The sequence below is a fragment of the Salvelinus alpinus genome, chromosome 7 (genome assembly GCF_045679555.1).
Source record: "Salvelinus alpinus chromosome 7, SLU_Salpinus.1, whole genome shotgun sequence".
Classification (NCBI taxonomy): Eukaryota; Metazoa; Chordata; class Actinopteri; order Salmoniformes; family Salmonidae; genus Salvelinus; species Salvelinus alpinus.
Window position 1 is genome coordinate 16,441,183 of NC_092092.1, and position 22,481 is coordinate 16,463,663.

A 22,481-nucleotide genomic window follows, 5' to 3' on the forward strand; every position below is an offset into this window, starting at 1 on the left:
CAGTACTACAGTACTACAGGTATGGTCTTGGTCTCCAGCTACAGTACTACAGGGATTGTCTAGGTCTCCAGCTACAGTACTACAGTACTACAGGTATGGTCTTGGTCTCCAGCTACAGTACTACAGTACTACAGGGATTGTCTAGGTCTCCAGCTACAGTACTACAGTACTACAGGTATGGTCTTGGTCTCCAGCTACAGTACTACAGTACTACAGGGATTGTCTTGGTCTCCAGCTACAGTACTACAGGGATTGTCTTGGTCTCCAGCTACAGTACTACAGTACTACAGGTATGGTCTTGGTCTCCAGCTACAGTACTACAGTACTACAGGGATTGTCTTGGTCTCCAGCTACAGTACTACAGGGATTGTCTTGGTCTCCAGCTACAGTACTACAGTACTACAGGTATGGTCTTGGTCTCCAGCTACAGTACTACAGGTATGGTCTTGGTCTCCAGCTACAGTACTACAGTACTACAGGGATTGTCTAGGTCTCCAGCTACAGTACTACAGTACTACAGGTATGGTCTTGGTCTCCAGCTACAGTACTACAGGGATTGTCTAGGTCTCCAGCTACAGTACTACAGGGATTGTCTAGGTCTCCAGCTACAGTACTACAGTACTACAGGTATGGTCTTGGTCTCCAGCTACAGTACTACAGTACTACAGGGATTGTCTAGGTCTCCAGCTACAGTACTACAGTACTACAGGTATGGTCTTGGTCTCCAGCTACAGTACTACAGTACTACAGGGATTGTCTTGGTCTCCAGCTACAGTACTACATGGATTGTCTTGGTCTCCAGCTACAGTACTACAGTACTACAGGTATGGTCTTGGTCTCCAGCTACAGTACTACAGTACTACAGGGATTGTCTTGGTCTCCAGCTACAGTACTACAGGGATTGTCTTGGTCTCCAGCTACAGTACTACAGTACTACAGGTATGGTCTTGGTCTCCAGCTACAGTACTACAGGGATTGTCTTGGTCTCCAGCTACAGTACTACAGGGATTGTCTTGGTCTCCAGCTACAGTACTACAGGTATGGTTTTGGTCTCCAGCTACAGTACTACAGTACTACAGGGATTGTCTAGGTCTCCAGCTACAGTACTACAGTACTACAGGTATGGTCTTGGTCTCCAGCTACAGTACTACAGTACTACAGGGATTGTCTTGGTCTCCAGCTACAGTACTACAGTACTACAGGGATTGTCTTGGTCTCCAGCTACAGTACTACAGGGATTGTCTTGGTCTCCAGCTACAGTACTACAGTACTACAGGTATGGTCTTGGTCTCCAGCTACAGTACTACAGTACTACAGGGATTGTCTTGGTCTCCAGCTACAGTACTACAGGGATTGTCTTGGTCTCCAGCTACAGTACTACAGTACTACAGGTATGGTCTTGGTCTCCAGCTACAGTACTACAGGGATTGTCTTGGTCTCCAGCTACAGTACTACAGGGATGGTCTAGGTCTCCAGCTACAGTACTACAGTACTACAGGTATGGTCTAGGTCTCCAGCTACAGTACTACAGTACTACAGGTATGGTCTTGGTCTCCAGCTACAGTACTACAGGGATTGTCTTGGTCTCCAGCTACAGTACTACAGGGATTGTCTTGGTCTCCAGCTACAGTACTACAGGGATTGTCTTGGTCTCCAGCTACAGTACTACAGGGATGGTCTAGGTCTCCAGCTACAGTACTACAGTACTACAGGTATGGTCTAGGTCTCCAGCTACAGTACTACAGTACTACAGGTATGGTCTTGGTCTCCAGCTACAGTACTACAGGGATTGTCTTGGTCTCCAGCTACAGTACTACAGTACTACAGGGATTGTCTTGGTCTCCAGCTACAGTACTACAGGGATTGTCTTGGTCTCCAGCTACAGTACTACAGTACTACAGGCATGGTCTTGGTCTCCAGCTACAGTACTACAGTACTACAGGGATTGTCTTGGTCTCCAGCTACAGTACTACAGGGATTGTCTTGGTCTCCAGCTACAGTACTACAGGGATTGTCTTGGTCTCCAGCTACAGTACTACAGGGATGGTGTAGGTCTCCAGCTACAGTACTACAGTACTACAGGTATGGTCTAGGTCTCCAGCTACAGTACTACAGTACTACAGGTATGGTCTTGGTCTCCAGCTACAGTACTACAGGGATTGTCTTGGTCTCCAGCTACAGTACTACAGGGATTGTCTTGGTCTCCAGCTACAGTACTACAGGGATTGTCTTGGTCTCCAGCTACAGTACTACAGGGATGGTCTAGGTCTCCAGCTACAGTACTACAGTACTACAGGTATGGTCTAGGTCTCCAGCTACAGTACTACAGTACTACAGGTATGGTCTTGGTCTCCAGCTACAGTACTACAGGGATTGTCTTGGTCTCCAGCTACAGTACTACAGGGATTGTCTTGGTCTCTAGCTACAGTACTACAGTACTACAGGGATTGTCTTGGTCTCCAGCTAAAGTACTACAGGGATTGTCTTGGTCTCCAGCTACAGTACTACAGTACTACAGGTATGGTCTTGGTCTCCAGCTACAGTACTACAGGGATTGTCTTGGTCTCCAGCTACAGTACTACAGGGATTGTCTTGGTCTCCAGCTACAGTACTACAGGGATTGTCTTGGTCTCCAGCTACAGTACTACAGTACTACAGGGATGGTCTTGGTCTCCAGCTACAGTACTACAGGGATTGTCTTGGTCTCCAGCTACAGTACTACAGGGATGGTCTTGGTCTCCAGCTACAGTACTACAGGGATTGTCTAGGTCTCCAGCTACAGTACTACAGGGATGGTCTTGGTCTCCAGCTACAGTACTACAGGGATTGTCTAGGTCTCCAGCTACAGTACTACAGGGATTGTCTAGGTCTCCAGCTACAGTACTACAGGTATGGTCTTGGTCTCCAGCTACAGTACTACAGGGATTGTCTAGGTCTCCAGCTACAGTACTACAGGTATGGTCTTGGTCTCCAGCTACAGTACTACAGGGATTGTCTTGGTCTCCAGCTACAGTACTACAGTACTACAGGTATGGTCTTGGTCTCCAGCTACAGTACTACAGGTATGGTCTTGGTCTCCAGCTACAGTACTACAGTACTACAGGGATTGTCTAGGTCTCCAGCTACTGTACTACAGGGATTGTCTAGGTCTCCAGCTACAGTACTACAGGTATGGTCTTGGTCTCCAGCTACAGTACTACAGGGATTGTCTAGGTCTCCAGCTACAGTACTACAGGTATGGTCTTGGTCTCCAGCTACAGTACTACAGGGATTGTCTTGGTCTCCAGCTACAGTACTACAGTACTACAGGGATTGTCTAGGTCTCCAGCTACAGTACTACAGGGATTGTCTAGGTCTCCAGCTACAGTACTACAGGTATGGTCTTGGTCTCCAGCTACAGTACTACAGGGATTGTCTTGGTCTCCAGCTACAGTACTACAGGGATGGTCTAGGTCTCCAGCTACAGTACTACAGTACTACAGGGATGGTCTTGGTCTCCAGCTACAGTACTACAGGGATTGTCTTGGTCTCCAGCTACAGTACTACAGGGATGGTCTTGGTCTCCAGCTACAGTACTACAGGGATTGTCTAGGTCTCCAGCTACAGTACTACAGGGATGGTCTTGGTCTCCAGCTACAGTACTACAGGGATTGTCTAGGTCTCCAGCTACAGTACTGCAGGGATTGTCTAGGTCTCCAGCTACAGTACTACAGGTATGGTCTTGGTCTCCAGCTACAGTACTACAGGGATTGTCTAGGTCTCCAGCTACAGTACTACAGGTATGGTCTTGGTCTCCAGCTACAGTACTACAGGGATTGTCTTGGTCTCCAGCTACAGTACTACAGTACTACAGGTATGGTCTTGGTCTCCAGCTACAGTACTACAGGTATGGTCTTGGTCTCCAGCTACAGTACTACAGTACTACAGGGATTGTCTAGGTCTCCAGCTACAGTACTACAGGGATTGTCTAGGTCTCCAGCTACAGTACTACAGGTATGGTCTTGGTCTCCAGCTACAGTACTACAGGGATTGTCTAGGTCTCCAGCTACAGTACTACAGGTATGGTCTTGGTCTCCAGCTACAGTACTACAGGGATTGTCTTGGTCTCCAGCTACAGTACTAAAGTACTACAGGTATGGTCTTGGTCTCCAGCTACAGTACTACAGTACTACAGGTATGGTCTTGGTCTCCAGCTACAGTACTATAGTACTACAGGGATTGTCTAGGTCTCCAGCTACAGTACTACAGGGATTGTCTAGGTCTCCAGCTACAGTACTACAGGTATGGTCTTGGTCTCCAGCTACAGTACTACAGGGATTGTCTAGGTCTCCAGCTACAGTACTACAGGTATGGTCTTGGTCTCCAGCTACAGTACTACAGGGATTGTCTTGGTCTCCAGCTACAGTACTACAGTACTACAGGGATTCTCTAGGTCTCCAGCTACAGTACTACAGGGATTGTCTAGGTCTCCAGCTACAGTACTACAGGTATGGTCTTGGTCTCCTGCTACAGTACTACAGGGATTGTCTTGGTCTCCAGCTACAGTACTACAGGGATTGTCTAGGTCTCCAGCTACAGTACTACAGGTATGGTCTTGGTCTCCAGCTACAGTACTACAGGTATGGTCTTGGTCTCCAGCTACAGTACTACAGGGATTGTCTAGGTCTCCAGCTACAGTACTACAGGTATGGTCTTGGTCTCCAGCTACAGTACTACAGGGATTGTCTTGGTCTCCAGCTACAGTACTACAGTACTACAGGTATGGTCTTGGTCTCCAGCTACAGTACTACAGTACTACAGGTATGGTCTTGGTCTCCAGCTACAGTACTACAGTACTACAGGGATTGTCTAGGTCTCCAGCTACAGTACTACAGGGATTGTCTAGGTCTCCAGCTACAGTACTACAGGTATGGTCTTGGTCTCCAGCTACAGTACTACAGGGATTGTCTAGGTCTCCAGCTACAGTACTACAGGTATGGTCTTGGTCTCCAGCTACAGTACTACAGGGATTGTCTTGGTCTCCAGCTACAGTACTACAGTACTACAGGGATTGTCTAGGTCTCCAGCTACAGTACTACAGGGATTGTCTAGGTCTCCAGCTACAGTACTACAGGTATGGTCTTGGTCTCCAGCTACAGTACTACAGGGATTGTCTTGGTCTCCAGCTACAGTACTACAGTACTACAGGGATTGTCTAGGTCTCCAGCTACAGTACTACAGGGATTGTCTAGGTCTCCAGCTACAGTACTACAGGTATGGTCTTGGTCTCCAGCTACAGTACTACAGGGATTGTCTAGGTCTCCAGCTACAGTACTACAGGGATTGTCTAGGTCTCCAGCTACAGTACTACAGGTATGGTCTTGGTCTCCAGCTACAGTACTACAGGGATTGTCTTGGTCTCCAGCTACAGTACTACAGGGATTGTCTAGGTCTCCAGCTACAGTACTACAGTACTACAGTACTACAGGGTTAGAAACTACATTTCTCCCTCTTTGTATTGTAGTTACCATAACAGCTCTGGTAGCAAATAAACTGTCAATGATGATGACTCACTCTCTCTCTCTTTCTTCTTGATGCGTTTGCGTCGTCTGTCGATGGACGCCACCTCAGACTTGAGAGACAGGTAGTGGTTCCTGATGTCCTGCAGCTTCTCCTGGAGGAAGGAGATCCTCTCCAGACTACACATCTTCTCCAGGTCCGCTAAGGGAGGAGAGGAACAACATTTAAAGGAGAGGACTCAGTGGGATGTTTCAGAGTAGAAACATTGAAAGGAGATGTGACGGCCCTCCATGCTCTGTCTACTGTGTTTACTTCCTGCAGGATATTGGTGGGCGGAGCTGTGAGGGTCGTCAGGGCTGATGGGGAACACCTGTGAAAGCTCAGCTGTGGCACAAAGCCACTGTTTCCCCATTCAGCAAGAGATTCCTCTCGGGGCATACCTTTGGTTGTTTCGTTGTTTTGGCAGTTGACACCTCATTTACTGACCTTCCTGCCTCGTCTGATTATTGTTGTGAGTGTTTACTTTATTTATCGGATAAATTAATGTTGTTTTTCCTTTAGTCAGTGTGTGGTTTCCTATTGTTACAATCTTGAGCCAGGTTGTAACAGAGAGGACTCTGGGGGATTTCGGAGTTGAAACATTGAAAGGAGAGGATTCAGTGGGGTGTTTCAGAGTAGAAAGCTAAACCAAACAGTATAAAACTAGTCATTCCATTGCCATCTGTGTGATCACAAAGGGTTCTGTCTGGCAAATCTATTTGTACAGTAACAGACAATCTGGTGGGACGTAAATGAGAATTCCTGTAGCTAGCATCAATCTGGAGGGGTTGAGGCTCTGTGAAAGACAGCCAGGGTTGGTTGAGGCTCTGTGAAAGACAGCCAGGGTTGGTTGAGGCTCTGTGAAAGACAGCCAGGGTTGGTTGAGGCTCTGTGAAAGACAGCCAGGGTTGGTTGAGGCTCTGTGAAAGACAGCCAGGGTTGGTTGAGGCTCTGTGAAAGATAGCCAGGGTTGGTTGAGGCTCTGTGAAAGACAGCCAGGGTTGGTTGAGGCTCTGTGAAAGACAGCCAGGGTTGGTTGAGGCTCTGTGAAAGAGCCAGGGTTGGTTGAGGCTCTGTGAAAGACAGCCAGGGTTGGTTGAGGCTCTATATAAACTGTAGTTGGTATCGGCACACTTACACATCTGGAAGCTCCACTTGTAGACGGATGGTGTTCTGCCATGGTGCTCTCTGTGGTGAGGGTGGTCGGGGTCCCCATGCTGCTGCTCCTTGTGGTACTTCTGGCTGGATGGAGGGGTGTGTCCCTCAACCTGTCCCTGGCCGAGACACTTGGGGGAGATGGACCCCTTCATGTCTGCTGCACCATGGGTCTTGGAGGCTGAAGACTTAGCCATACTCTCACCCACTAACTGGTCTTCACTGTCACTGCTGTGGGCTGTAGGGGGGAGGGGGTGGCAGGGCAGGAAGGACAAAAGGAAGATTTAATTAGCTACAAATGTCATTTTCATTGTAACAACTTTTACAAGTAGATGAATTCCTTCGTTGGTAATTGCTCGTGCTTGGAGAGCTGTTAGAATGAACATTTGAAGACATTCTACAGCCAGATTCACCAAGCGGAGGACAGACACGCCCCCCTCAGAGAAAGAGAGACACCGCTTAATGTGAGCTCTCACATTTTTCAACATGTTTTTTACTAAAGGATTTGGAGTTAGATAAACTTTGATTTTTCGGCAGGTACATATGTAGGTTGCTACCCTCCACAGCATGGCCTTCGCTCCAGATCAAAACTTCAAACCGACAACCTAATTTTGACTAAAATTTAACCGGAGAGATTACTGATTCCAAGGTATTATTTTTTCCAAGCTATACGGAGGGTGCTCTGGCCAACAAACCGCAGAGACCCGAGGACACCATTCCAACCTGGAACTGAGCCAGATACAAATGCAATCACCACTAAGGTGTGAAGTAAAAGGCCTTTGGTCCCAACAAGTGGCAGGAGTCTTTGAAGCGTTCTCTGAAGCCCCCTCCTGCTGTTCAAAGATCATTCACTGTTATTTGCTACAAGAAATCTGCCTCCAGAAATAAAAGCTTCTCCCAAGTGGGTGTGACACCTACTCCCGTTGCCTGCTGCACTGCTGCTTGGATTCCACCTGGTGATCTGTTCACTGTCTGCCCTGGCCTGTCTCATCCTGTTTGGTACAGGTACCCCCACCACACTCACCCCTCTCTCCCTGGCCTCTCTCACCCTGTCTGGTACAGGTACCTCCCCCTCTCTGTTCACCGTCTGCCCTGGCCTGTCTTCACCTGTCTGGTACAGACAGGTACCCCCCCCCCCCCCCCACTCCTTCCTCTCTCCCGAGCTTTCGCTCGCCTCCAGCACACAGGCACTGTTGGGGCGAGGGACTCTGAACTTACAACGGCTAGCCCCCAGTCATTTTATATTTAAAACATTTCTTGTGCATTTTGCTATTTGCCTCATGACTCCTGCATACTTTGTCGACTACAAACTTTATTGACCCAACCGTGGGACAGACTATGTTTGTTCCCACACTCGGGACTCTGACTCTCTATTGGTTACACAGACTTTTGGCCTCCCATCCCATTCTAACCACCTCTCGCCGGGTTTGTATTCATGTTACCTCATGTTACCTGCTGTACAATATGATCTTGTTGCCATCTGATGCACATTCAGATGTCATAAATCATCACTGCAGAGCTCTCCCTGTCCTCTGCCGTGCCTTGATTGTATTACTGTTGATGATATCTGGAAATGTGCATGTACACCCTTGCCCATCTACTGTTTTCTAGCCCCAGTTCTAGCCATCAGTATCTGCTTCACTGATTTCAGCTCTCGTAAAATCCTTGGTTTTGTGCACGTTAACACTAGAAGCGTATTACCTAAAAAGGATCAATTAAAAGTGTGGGTTCACAGCTCCAATACAGATGTGTTGGTCATTACTGAGACGTGTTTAAGAAAGGTTAACATCAGTATTCAAAACACTCTTTCTGGCTATACCCTTTTTTGACAAGACAGAACTTCCAAAGGTGGTGATGGCAATCTTTACCAAGGATCCCCTTCAATGCTCGGTTGTCTCCACCAAGTCCGTCCCCAAACAATTTGAGATGCTGGTTTTAAGCATTAAACCTTCAAAAAAACTCAGCAAAAAAATAAACGTCCTCACACTGTCAACTGCGTTTATTTTCAGCAAACTTAACATATGTAAATATTTGTATGAACATAACAAGATTCAACAACTGAGACATAAGCTGAACAAGTTCCACAGACATGTGACTAACAGAAATGGAATAATGTGTCCCTGAACAAAGGGGGGTCAAAATCAAAAGTAACAGTCAGTATCTGGTGTGGCCACCAGCTGCATTAAGTACTGCAGTGCATCTCCTCCTCATGGACTGCACCAGATTTGCCAGTTCTTGCTATGAGATGTTATCCCATTCTTCCACCAAGGTACCTGCAAGTTCCCGGACATTTCTGAGGGGAATGACCCTAGCCCTCAGCCTCCGATCCAACAGGTCCCAGACGTGCTCAATGGGATTGAGATCCAGGCTCTTCGCTGGCCATGGCAGGACACTGACATTCCTGTATTGCAGGAAATCACGCACAGAACAAGCAGTATGGCTGGAGGCATTGTCATGCTGGAGGGTCATGTCAGGATGAGCCTGCAGGAAGGGTACCACATGAGGGAGGAGGATGTCTTCCCTGTAACGTACAGCGTTGAGATTGCCTGCAATGACAACAAGCTCAGTCTGATGCTGTGACACACAGCCCCAGACCATGATGAACCCTCCACCTCCAAATCGATCCCGCTCCAGAGTACAGGCCTCGGTGTAACGCTCATTCCTTCAACGATAAACGCGAATCCAACCATCACTCCTGGTGAGACAAAACCGCGACTCGTCAGTGAAGAGCACTTTTTGCCAGTCCTGTCTGGTCCAGCGACGGTGGGTTTGTGCCTATAGGCGACGTTGTTGCTGGTGATGTCTGGTGAGGATCTTACAACAGGCCTACAAGCCCTCAGTCCAGCCTCTCTCAGCCTATTGCGGACAGTCTGAGCACTGATGGAGGGATTGTGCGTTCCTGGTGTAACTCGGGCAGTTGTTGTTGCCATCCTGTACCTGTCCCGCAGGTGTGATGTTCGGATGTACCGATTATCACACCTGTACCTGCTATGTGACCTAAACTGGGACATGCTTAAACCACCGTCCTAAAACCATGGGACTCCCTAAATCTTTCTCAGATTATCACCAATCCCACAAGGTATGACTCCAAACACCCAGAAAAGGCTAATCTCCTCAATGTTATCCTCACAAATAATCCTGATAGGTATCAGTCTGGTGTTTTCTGTAATGACTTTAGTGATCACTATTTTACAGCCTGTGTTCGTAATGGCTGCTCAGTGAAACGACCTGTCCTGATTTGTCATAGACGCTTGCTAAAACACTTTAATGAGCAAGCCTTCCTTCATTAACTGGCCTCTGTAAAATGGTATAGAATCAGCTTGATCCCCTCTGTCCAAGACGCTTGGACCTTCTTTTTTGATATTTTCAGTGGTAACGTTAACTAACAAACGCCCCCATAAAGAAAATGAGAATTAAAAACCGGTTCAGCCCTTGGTTCGACCGCGATCTTGCAGAGTTACTCCACCTCAAGAATTGCATTTGGCGAATTGCTCGGCACACGTATACTCAGGCTGACTGCAAATGAGAAATAAGTGCACTCAGGCTATCCGGAAGGCCAAAGTTAGTTACTTTAAGGAGCAGTTCTCTCTCTTTGGGTCTAACCCCTAACCCTCTAACCCCCCCTGTGCTTTGTGTGATGTATGTTGTCTCTACCATCTTGCCCTTTGTGCTGTTGACTGGTCAACAATGTTTGTACCATGTTTTGTGCTGCTACCATGCTGTGTTGTCATGTGTTTCTGCCTTGCTATGTTGTCTTAGGTCACTCTTTATGTAGTGTTGTCTCTTGTTGTGATGTGTGTTTTGTCCTATATTTATATTGTATTTCTTTTTTTCTTTTTTTATCCCAGGCCCCCGTCCACGCAGGAGGCCTTTTGGTAAAATTATTCCCCACTGTAAATAAGAATTTGTTCTTAACTGACTTGCCTAGTTTTTTTTAAAGAAAAAAAAGGGCCAGATTCCCCCAGCCCTAGCGTAGGGCCAGATTCCCCAGCCCTAGCGTAGGGCCAGATTCCCTAGCGTAGGACCAGATTCCCCAGCCCTAGCGTAGGGCCAGATGCCCTAGCGTAGGGCCAGATGCCCTAGCGTAGGGCCAGATTCCCCAGCCCTAGCGTAGGGCCAGATGCCCTAGCGTAGGGCCAGATTCCCTAGCGTAGGGCCAGATTCCCCAGCCCTAGCGTAGGGCCAGATGCCCTAGCATAGGGCCAGATTCCCCAGCCCTAGCGTAGGGCCAGATTCCCTAGCGTAGGGCCAGATTCCCCAGCCCTAGCGTAGGGCCAGATGCCCTAGCGTAGGGCCAGATGCCCTAGCGTGGGGCCAGATTCCCCAGCCCTAGCGTAGGGCCAGATGCCCTAGCGTAGGGCCAGATTCCCTAGCGTAGGGCCAGATTCCCCAGCCCTAGCGTAGGGCCAGATGCCCTAGCATAGGGCCAGATTCCCCAGCCCTAGCGTAGGGCCAGATTCCCCAGCCCTAGCGTAGGGCCAGATGCCCTAGCATAGGGCCAGATTCCCCAGCCCTAGCGTAGGGCCAGATTCCCCAGCCCTAGTGGGTGCTGTCAAAGACGGAGATCAAGCTCTTCCTTACCAGTTTTCCTGTTGTTCTTCTTGGGAGGCACGGAGCTCTTTCTGTTTGGCTTGGGTTTCTTTGCTGCTCCTCCTGCCTGCTGTTCATTCTGACGCTTGTGACTGGCAGACACTGGAAGGAGAAGATGTAGGAGTAAGTGCTTAGACATAGTGGGGCAAAAAAGTATTTAGTCAGCCACCAATTGTGCAAGTTCTCCCACTTAAAAATATGAGAGGCCTGTAATTTTCATCATAGGTACACTTCAACTATGACAGACAAAATGAGAAAACAAAAAAATCACAAAAAATCACATTGTAAAAATCACATTGTAGGATTTTTAATGAATTTGAATTGAATGAAAATTGAATGAATAAAAAAAACTATCTAAACACACTACCCCATAATGACAAAGCGAAAACAAATGTATTAATAATAAAATGTTCAAGTCCGGGCTCTGGCTGCTCAAGGACATTCAGAGACTTGACCCGAAGCCACTCCTGCGTTGTCTTGGCTGTGTGCTTAGGGTCATTGTCCTGTTGGAAGGTGAACCTTCGCCCCAGTCTGAGTTCCTGAGCACTCTGGAGCAGGTTTTCATCAAGGATCTCTCTCTGTACTTTGCTCCGTTCATCTTTCCCTCGATCCTGACTAGTTTCCCAGTCCCTGCCGCTGAAAAACATCCCTACAGCATGATGCTGCCAGCACCATGCTTCACCGTAGGGATGGTGCAAGGTTTCCTCCAGATGTGACGCTTGGCATTCAGGCCAAAGAGTTCAGTCTTGGTTTCATCAGACCAGAGAATCCTGTTTCTCATGGTCTGAGTCCTCTAGGTGCCTTTTGGCAAACTCCAAGCGGGCTGTCATGTGCCTTTTACTGAGGAGTGGCTTCCGTCTGACCACTCTACCATAAAGGCTTGATTGGTAGAGTACTGCAGAGATGGTTGTCCTTCTGGAAGGTTCTCCACAGAGGAACCCTGGAGCTCTGTCAGAGTAACCATCTGGTTCTTGGTCACCTCCCTGACCAAGGCCCTTCTCTCATGATTGCTCAGTTTGGCCGGGCGGCCAGCTCTAGGCCAGCTCTCTTGGTGGTTCCAAACTTCTTACATTTAAGAATGATGGAGACCACTATGTTCTTGGGATCCTTCAATGCTGCATATATTTTTTTGGTACCCTTCCCCAGATCTGTGCCTCGACACAATCCTGTCTTCGACCTCATGGCTTGGTTTTTCTGTTCTGACATGCACTGTCAACTGTGGGACCTTTTTATTGACAGGTGTGTGCCTTCCCAAATGATGTCCAATCAATTTAATTTACCACAGGTGGACTCAAGGACTCAATCTACCAGTTATATGCATATCATATCTTCTGGGCCCGAGAAGCAGGCAGTTTCATTTGGGCATGCATTTCATCCAAAATTCCGAATGCTGCCTCCTACCCTAGAGAAGTTAATATTAGATTTTGTGCACCAGCTGTTATTTACAAATAGACACAGACCGACACTCCTTGTCTTACCGGAGGCAGCTGTTCTTTCTTGCTGATGGACTGAAAACCCAGCCAGCTGTATGTTATCCATGTCGTCGTTCAGCCACGACTCGGTGAAACATAAGATATTACAGTTTTTAATGTCCCGTTGGTAGGATTGTCTTGATCGGAGCTCAACAATTTTATTATCAAATGATTGCACGTTGGCTAATAGGACTGATGGTAGAGGCAGATTACCCACTCGCCGTCGGATCCTTACAAGGCACCCCGACCTACGTCCCCGATATCTCCGTCTCTTCTTCATGCAAATTATGGGGATTTGGGCTTTGTCGGGTGACTGAAGTAAATCCTTTGCGTCCGACTCGTTAAAGAAAAATACTTTGTCCAGTACGAGGTGAGTAATCGCTGTCTTGATATCCAGAAGCTCTTTCGGTCATAAGAGACGGTGGCAGAAACATTATGTACAAATAACGTGAAAACACACACTAGGATTGGTTAGGAGCCCGTAAAACGGCAGCCATGGGGCATGTCCAGCATGGCTGCCACAACATTCTGCAGCGATACGCCATCACATCTGGTTTGCGCTTAGGGGGACTATCATTTGGTTAACAGGACAATGACCCAACACTCCTCCAGGCTGTGTAAGGGCTATCTGACCAAGAAGGAGAGTGATGGAGTGCTGCATCAGATGATCTGGCCTCCACAATGACCTAACCTCAACCCAATTTAGATGATTTGGGATGAGTTGGACCAGAGTGAAGGAAAAGCTGCCAACAAGTGCTCAGCATATGTGGGAACTCCGTCAAAACTGTTGGAAAAGCATTCCAGGTGAAGCTGGTTGAGAATGTGCAAAGCTGTCAAGGCAAAGGGGGCTACTTATACAAATCAAAATGTATTTGAGATTTTTCAAACTTTTTTGGGTACTACATGATTCCATAGTTTTGATGTCTTCACTATTATTCTACAATGTAGAAAATAATAAAATTAAAATAAAGAAACCCTTGAAAGGGTAGGTGTGTCCACACTTGACTGGTACTGTATACATAAATAAAAATGTAACGAGAAAATCGTCCATTGGATTACCAGTTGCCCATCCCTGCTCTAGAGGTGTTGAAAGCAGAGGGGGAGAGACACTACCACAACTTAGTCAGGACAACTTAGTAGCACGAGTGCGCCTAAATTGAAAAATTTAGGCTCAAAGAAATTTAGGAGCAAAATGTGAGGTAATCAAGCCAGAATCCTTAATTTTCCAGGTGCACAGCAAAATATTTAGGTGTGTATATATGAGCAAAATAGTGGCTCTGTCGAGCCCTGGTAAGAATCATTTATCCAAACTGCCAAGTACTCCGGTAACTTCCAACCATTTCATTACATGAAGTAGGTCTGGATGGAGAATAAATCCTCGGTAAAGATATACCTGCCATTTCATTAATTTAACACTAATGTTCCTGATTTGGTTTGAAATTACATAAAATATTGACCATCAATTGAGCCGGCATCTCTACGCCCTCTCACACCCATAACTATTCAGATCTGAAGATTTCTCCGCCTGCCAGCTGACCTGTAGGAGGAGCAGATGTCATTACGTTTTGGCTTTGTGTTCAGCGTTGTCGTGCCGACTGCTACTACTGAACCCCAGACTGCAGGTTGAGTTGGAGTGGCTGTGAGAGGAGGACGGGCTACCTGGACCGTCTGGGAGGAAGGGGGTCCTTCCCACTACTGAACCCCAGACTGCAGGTTGAGTTGGAGTGGCTGTGAGAGGAGGACGGGCTACCTGGACCGTCTGGGAAGAATGGGATCCTTCCCCCACATAGTGTTGCTCCTGGTCTGAACAAGGCTTTACTGATCCATATGAGACGGAAATTGGTCTTCTGCTGTACAATGTCCCTCCGATATATATGAACACACACACATTTGCTTGGAGATGTTGGTGCAGTCGGACATGGGATTCGAACCGGCAACCATCCAGTTGCTGACCTGCTTCTCTAACCACTAGGCATCTCAAATTCAAATCTAGACCTCAAGCCAGCTGGTTTTCATTCTTCCCTTCTAATCAGGAACTAATAGACTTGGGACACCAGGTGGGTGAAATACTGATCAGGTAGAACATTGGATAATCAGGGACTAATAGACTTGGGACACCAGATGGGGGAAATACTGATCAGGTAGAACATTGGATAATCAGGAACTAATAGACTTGGGACACCAGGTGGGGGAAATACTAATCAGGTAGAACAGTGGAGCAGGAGTAGTACAGACCTCTTCACATTGATCTACATACGTGTGCTTGGCTAGAGTTTCTGGAGAAGGGGACACCTTTTGGTGTGACACTGGTCCATGCATTTCTTGACTTTCAAATAGCAAAGTTCACAAGGGGGTGATAGTTGTTGTATCCTATCTGAGGCAAAGAAGTATCACATGGAAAACATCACCACTGTAAGCTCATTTGAAAGAAAACCAATTGCATATTTAAATGATAGTTTGGCCTACATGCAATGAAAGTTTAGGTTTGATTTACATGACCTTGTTTGTGTCTGCCAGTTGGCTGTTTGTTAGTCCACCAGCAGCTTGCTAGCTAGCTGATTAAAAACAGCAAGCAAGCTAGCCTTTTAGCTTCCCACATCGCTCCCATGTAAAATAATACGATTTATAAATCATTTGCCCGGGCAAATATTCTTATAGCCTACTTGCCAGTGTAACCTACAACATTATCCCAGTTTAATATGCTGCTTCACTGTATTCACTCCCATAACAGCTACAATAGAATGACATTTGAGGAGAAAAGGCTACCAGCTGCTAACCGTGTAGCAGTAGTAATTACTACAACAAAAATACCTTTTGGGGGGAATTCTAATGAGGCGAAAATGTTGTTTGGTGCCACTACCCCCCCCCATCCCCCCCCCCCCCACACACGGCTCCGGGGAACGAAACGCTGCCGGAGCGTGTTAGGAGCCACCCCCTTTGTGAGGAAAAAGGACATTGCAACAATGTGCTCCGCTGTATATCTACTGTCTCCATAGTGTAGACCCCTGAACTAGACAACCTGCCACCCCACCCCCTTACCTGGGGGTAAGTCCTGGTCCTGCAGCTCCCCTCCCAGACTGCTTACCTGGGGGTAAGTCCTGGTCCTGCAGCTCCCCTCCCAGACTGCTTACCTGGGGCTAAGTCCTGGTCCTGCAGCTCCCCTCCCAGACTGCTTACCTGGGGGTAAGTCCTGGTCCTGCAGCTCCCCTCCCAGACTGCTTACCTGGGGGTAAGTCCTGGTCCTGCAGCTCCCCTCCCAGACTGCTTACCTGGGGGTAAGTCCTGGTCCTGCAGCTCCCCTCCCAGACTGCTTACCTGGGGGTAAGTCCTGGTCCTGCAGCTCCCCTCCCAGACTGCTTACCTGGGGGTAAGTCCTGGTCCTGCAGCTCCCCTCCCAGACTGCTTACCTGGGGGTAAGTCCTGGTCCTGCAGCTCCCCTCCCAGACTGCTTACCTGGGGGTAAATCTTGGTCCTGCAGCTCCCCTCCCAGACTGCTTACCTGGGGGTAAGTCCTGGTTCAGACTCTCCACCTCCACCGTACTGCTTTCTGTCTCACTGTGACCCGGCAGGGGGTTGGGGCATCCTGGAGTCTGGGGGTCAGAGGGGGTTTTACCCAGTGCAGGGGCCCCTGTGGAGGGGGGAGGAGAGGAGGGCTGAGTCCAGTTTGAACCAGTCCCAGAGCTTTGCGCAATGGCCCCACTACTAATACCCTCCATAGAGGGGGACTCTGGGGTTGTAGGAGGGGTGTTGAGGACTGAGTTAGAGCCGCTGGAGGGGAACTCCTCCTGCTCACTCCTCCTCTCCTTCTCCTGGTTCTCCTCTGAGGTCTCGGGGTCCTCCCTCTCCGGGCCGCCTCCTGCCTCGTCTCCGTCCCTGTTCCGCTCCCCCTTGCTCTCACTCTCATCCAGGCCTGATGAGAAGGACTGGGCCGGTCCAGGGGGAGGAGGGGAGTTAGCAGCCTCTGTGTCGGAGTCAGAAAACAGCTCCTTCAGGGTCTTCTTGGGCCACTGGGCCTGAATACTGGACCACACATCCTTCTGGCCCTTGGTGCGGCCCCCACCCACCTGCCTCTCCCTCTCATCCGCTGTAGCAGCCATCTTGGCCTTCTTCTCAGGAATATCCCAGAATCCTGCAGGGCGGGCGCCACTGCCACTCCCGCCTCCTTTGTCGGTCTTGTCCTTCATGCCGTTGTACTTCCTGGAGAGGGAAGGTTTGGGTCTTGGACAGGAACTGGGTCGCTCTCTCTCTCGGTCGGTCTCTGATTGGTTGGGATCAGTGGGAGGTGGTGCTCCTCCTTCATCGTCTGAGCTGCTACTAGAAGAGGGTCCTCCTGCTGGCCCGCCTCTCTCCTCGGCCTTCCGGGGGTCTCTCGACAGCCAGTCAGCGTTCCTGATGCTCCGGGTGGGGAGCTTGGTGTTGGACAGGGGTCCTTTAGGGGTGCGTTCGGACCACTCCCCGGTTGCTCCCTCTGACTTCCTCTTCCTCGAGGCAGAACTACCCGGCCCCTCCCTTTCACCCTCAAACTCTGGTTGGCTTCGCCATTTCACTGCCTCCAGGGCATCTTTGTTGATTGGTTCTTGGCCATTTCCTGCGACCAATGGGGTTTTGGGGACATCGGTAAAGGTGGCACCCTCCCAGTGGTCTAAGGCGTGAGGTGGTTCGGGCGGAACCCCGTTTCTGAGATGTTCTGGGGTACCCCCCTTTCTGAGACCGCAGCGCCTCCGTGGACGGTCATCTTCGTCTTCACAATCACCCTCCTCATCCTGGTGATCAATGTCATCTGTTGAACTATCTGAGGCTGAAAGGAAACAACAACATGGTTTTCATATCACATACTACACCAGCAGTCAGTCCAGGAGACTTGAAATAGAGTTGTTTGGAATTAAATACATTCCTAATCTATTAATGGATTAGGACTCTTTTCATTCCAGACAACTCTATTTCATTCCAAACAACTCTATTTCATTCCAAACAACTCTATTTCATTCCAAACAACTCTTCTACAGTTTCCAAAGGCATTGGAGTCACTACACTTGAACAAGTAAAATACCCTCAAAGTACCCTTACATACATAAGGGTTCAAATACGTTTTGACAGTTGGAATTTCATGAGTTTTCCATGACTTCTCAATTACTTTTAACCAAATTTCCATGACCAACAATTGGCGGCATATGTATGTACTGTGCATTTGGAAAGTATTCAGACCCCTTCACTTTTTCCATATTTTGTTAAGTTACAGCCTTATTCTAAAACGGATTACATAGTTTTTTCCTCAGCAATCTACTCACAATACCCCATAATGATGAAGCAAAAACTGGTTTTTAGAAATCAAATTAGTAAAAAAAACATCAAAAAGTATTCAGACCCTTTACTCAGTACTTTGTTGAAGCACCTTTGGCAGTGATTACAGACAAGTCTTCTTGGGCATGACGCTACAAGCTTGACACACCTGCATTTGGGGAGTTTCTCCCATTCTTCTCTGCAGATCCTCTCAATCTCTGTCAAGTTGGATGGGGAGTGCCAGCTATTTTCAAGTCTCTCCAGAGATGTTAGATCGGGTTCAAGTCTGGGCCACTCAAGGACATTCAGAGACTTGTCCTGAAGCCACTCCTGCGTTGTCTTGGCAGTGTGCTTAGGGTCGTTGTCCTGTTGGAAGGTGAATCTTCTCCCCAGTCGAAGGTCCAGAGGGCTCTGGAGCAGGTTTTCATCAAGGATCTCTCTGTACTTTGCTCGGGTTAACTTTCCCTCGATCCTGACTAGTTTCCCAGTCCCTGCCACTGAAAAACATCCCCACAGCATGATGCTGCCCCCTATGCTTCACTGTAGGGACGGCCTTGGCCAGGTGATGAGCGGTGCCTGGTTTCCTCCAGACGTGACGCTGGCATTCAGGCCAAAGAGTTCAATCTTGGTTTCATCAGACCAGAGAATCCTGTTTCTCATGGTCTGTCTTTAGGGGCCTTTTGGCAAACTCCAAGAAGGATGTCATGTGCCTTTTACTGAGGAGTGGCTTCCATCTGGCCACTCTGCCATAAAGGCCTGATTGGTGGAGTGCTGCAGAGATGGTTGTCCTTCTGGAAGGTTCTCCCATCTCCACAGAGGAAGTCTGGAGCTCTGTCAGAGTGACCATCTGGTTCTTTGTCACCTCCCTGACCAAGGCCCTTCTCCCCCGATTGCTCAGTTTGGCCGGGCAGCCATCTCTAGGGAGAGTCTTGGTGGTTCCAAACTTCTTTCATTTAAGAATGATGGAGTTCACTGTGTTCTTGGGGACCTTCAATGCTGCAGAAATGTTTTGGTACCCTCCCCAGATCTGTGCCTCGACACAATCCTGTCTCAGAGCTCTACGGACAATTCCTTCAACCTCATGGCTTTGTGTTTTTGCTCTGACATGCACTGTCAACTGTGGGACCTTATATAGACAGGTGTGTGTGCCTTTCCAAATCATGTTCAATCAATTGAATTTACCACAGATGGACTCCAACCAAGTTGTAGAAACATCTCAAGGATAATCAATGGAAACAGGATGCACCTGAGCTCCATTTTTTGTCTCAAATCAAAGGGTCTGAATACCTATGTTATTTCTGTTTTTTATTTTCTTTATTTTCTTTATTTCTAAAAACCAGTTTTTGCTTCGCCATTATTGGTATTGTGTGTAGATTGAGGAAAACAATTAATTCAATCTATTTTAGAGTAAGGCTGTAACGAAATAAACTGTGGAAAAAAGGAATACTTTCTGATTGCACTGTATAAAAGTCAGTGTGGTAAACTGTCCTCTAATCCCTCTGTACTCGTTCCTGTCGTTGAACAAAGTACCTGTTAGGCTACTGTATAAAAGATGCACGATATATCGGTGAACATATCGTAATCGGACGATATTAGCTAAAAACGCCAACATCGTTATCGGCCAACGTCTAGTTTACAAGCAGCCAGCTAGCTTCATCTGGCTAGTGATGCTCGATCAGACTGGGTTGCGAAGCTAGCCACAATAAGGATTAGGCACAATAGTGGAATTTGTGGTTTGCGTTCAAAATAAAAGTACCTCTTTGATGGTGATTCAGAAGGTTACAATTGGTGGAATCATGCAATATTTAGACTAGATAATGTTAAACAAGGTTGGAATGTGAAGCAATGAAATGGGGTATCAGTCTACTCAGTGACACCCACAGAACACAACTGGGGAGAAATTACACAAATATTATTGTTGTAGCTCTTATCACGGGACTGTGACTGTGTGAAATCCCCTCCCCAGTCAGCCTATTGTGTGTATTGACATTCATATTGCACTGGACAGCTTTACCTAAGGATTGGGGATCAATGAAATGGGGTGTCAGTCTACTCAATACCAAATATATTTTTTCCTAACGTCCTCAGAGTTATCAGAATCCAAAATATCCACGCAGTATTGTTTTTCCACTGGAATAGTGTTCAATACACATGGGTTGACAGTAAATGTGACTCAATTCAGTTGTTTCAGAGTCCCTCAATAAGAGCTAATGTTCTCTGTGTGTCCCTGAGTAGACTGATACCACATGTCATTGATCCACAATCCATAGGTAAGGCTGTACAGTGAAATAAGTATGCTCCCAATGCAATTCTAAAGTATAATACATCCAGTGGGATTTCAACAGATTGTTGTCAAATTAACAAATTGTTGACTTTAGTTGATTTGTATGTAACAACATTCCAACCTCGTTTAGCATGATGGAATAATTATACTATTTGCATTCATTTGCATCACTGTAAATTATACTTTTATTTTGAAGGCTAACCGCAAAGTCCACTATTGGGGATAATCCTTATTGTGGCTAACTTCACATAGATGGGTCCGACCACCATTAATCAAATAAGAACTGTCTTATAAATTAGGGTTATTTTAGATGACACCTAGCTATATAGTTAGCTAACTAAAGCTACTTTTTTTATGACCAGGACTGTAGGTGCATGAGAACTGTACCAGCATCATAGCAACGTATCGATGAATCGTTGTGACATATCAAATACGAGTCATAGTATAATCAATGTGTAATAACGTTAAAAATTCATGAACGCGTTAAACTGTTATGTGACGTGCAGTCATATTCAGGTTCTGATTGGTCAACAAGCTTATTTGACAAGCAAAGACCCAAACGGCGTTCCATAGAAATCCTGGTTGAGAATGAAACGACTGAACAACGAAACAGCACAGCAAGTAAGTGAAAGAAATTGGTTTTGATTGTTTTACTGGTAATGGGGACATACGTAAATGCCAACAAAATAACTTTTTGGTGTGTCTATGTGTGTGTGTAACCTTTATTTAACTAGGCAAGTCAGTTAAGAACAAATTCTTATTTACAATGACGGCTTACCCCAGCCAAACCCGGACGACTCTGGGCCAATTGTGCACAGCCCTATGTGACTCCCAATCACGGCCGGTTGTGATACAGCCTGGAATCTAACCAGGGTCTGTAGTGATGCCTCTAGCGCTGAGATGCAGTGCCTTAGACTGCTGCGCCACTCAAAGGGATATTCAATGTATGCTTATTTTTTTTAACCCATCTACCAATAGGTTCCCTTTGCGAGGCATTGGACAACCTCCCTGGTCTTTGTGGATGAATCTGTGTTTGAAATTCACTGCTCGACTGAGGGACCTTACAGATAATTGTATGTGTGGGGTACAGAGATGAGGTAGTCATTCATAAATCATGTTAAACAATATTATTGCACACAGAGTGAGTCCATGCAACTTATGTGACTTGTTAAGCAAATCCTGAACACATTTAGGCTTTCCATAAAAGGGGTTGAATACTTATTGACTCAAGCTTTTCATTTTGAATGAATTTGTAAAAATAAATCGAAATACAATTCCATTTTGACATGATGGGGTATTGTGTGTAGGCCAGTGACAAAAAAATCTCAAATGAATCCATGTTAAATTCAGGCTGTAAGACAAAGTCAAGGGGTGTGAATACTTCCTGAAGGCCCTGTATCTTAGCAACCTTGGAAGTGTTAACTTAGCAGGCTGACTAGCATCTATTGAGTTACAATATCCCGTACACTGGATGTATTATGTTCCCAAATCAACTGGAAGTATCTACAAAACGAAGACACAAAATCCACAAGAAAGCTACATCAAATATATTTTCCTAAAATGACTGTACGCGATTCACAAATTTATTTTGATTCACCGCAATTGAAACGAATCCCAACTAAAACAATGGGGAAATGAATCGTTCATTTCGTCAAAAATAATATTATGATTCATTTAAACTTCGTTCAAAAAAAGTAAATCAACTTTGTATGGCTTTATTTGCGAGTGTCGGTGTAAATTATTTTGGGAAATGACAAACAATACATGCTAATAATAACTAAACAGTTAACTAGAGGGTACAATCTATATTTTGAATTGGCTACCTAGTTATTAGTTTGTACTATACTATATTTTATAGGCTGGGTCTACCTGCTGCTGCATTGTGACTGTCTTTCTCTCCTTAACCAACAACTCATCTCTCACCATGCAGGTGATGCTCCCAAACACAGCCTTTCCCATCCTGGCTGATATGTTGACTTCTTTGATCGATAAAATGTATTTAAAAAAACAGTGCCTAAATGACAATATAAATGATTAATTTACATGGTGTTTTTCCGCCTGGAAAAGTTTTGGAAAAATCATCTCATTCTATCCATGATTACCTGTTAAAGTACAACACCAGATAGAGTAGTGACTACCTGTATACTGTTAAAGTACAACAC

General features: G+C 46.7%; 1 protein-coding gene across 2 annotated transcripts in view; it reads right to left on the reverse strand.

Annotated features, from left to right (window-relative positions):
- LOC139580516 (AT-rich interactive domain-containing protein 4B-like) overlaps window positions 1-22,481 on the reverse strand; it is a 301,203-nt gene that overhangs the window by 66,183 nt on the left and 212,539 nt on the right. For both annotated transcript variants that reach the window (XM_071409283.1, XM_071409282.1), the window contains 4 exons: window positions 16,255-17,553; window positions 11,275-11,385; window positions 6,677-6,931; window positions 5,554-5,700 (listed from right to left, as the gene is read on the reverse strand). In XM_071409283.1, the coding sequence (XP_071265384.1) occupies window positions 5,554-5,700; window positions 6,677-6,931; window positions 11,275-11,385; window positions 16,255-17,553 (1,812 nt within the window). The remainder of the gene's footprint in view (window positions 1-5,553; window positions 5,701-6,676; window positions 6,932-11,274; window positions 11,386-16,254; window positions 17,554-22,481) is intronic.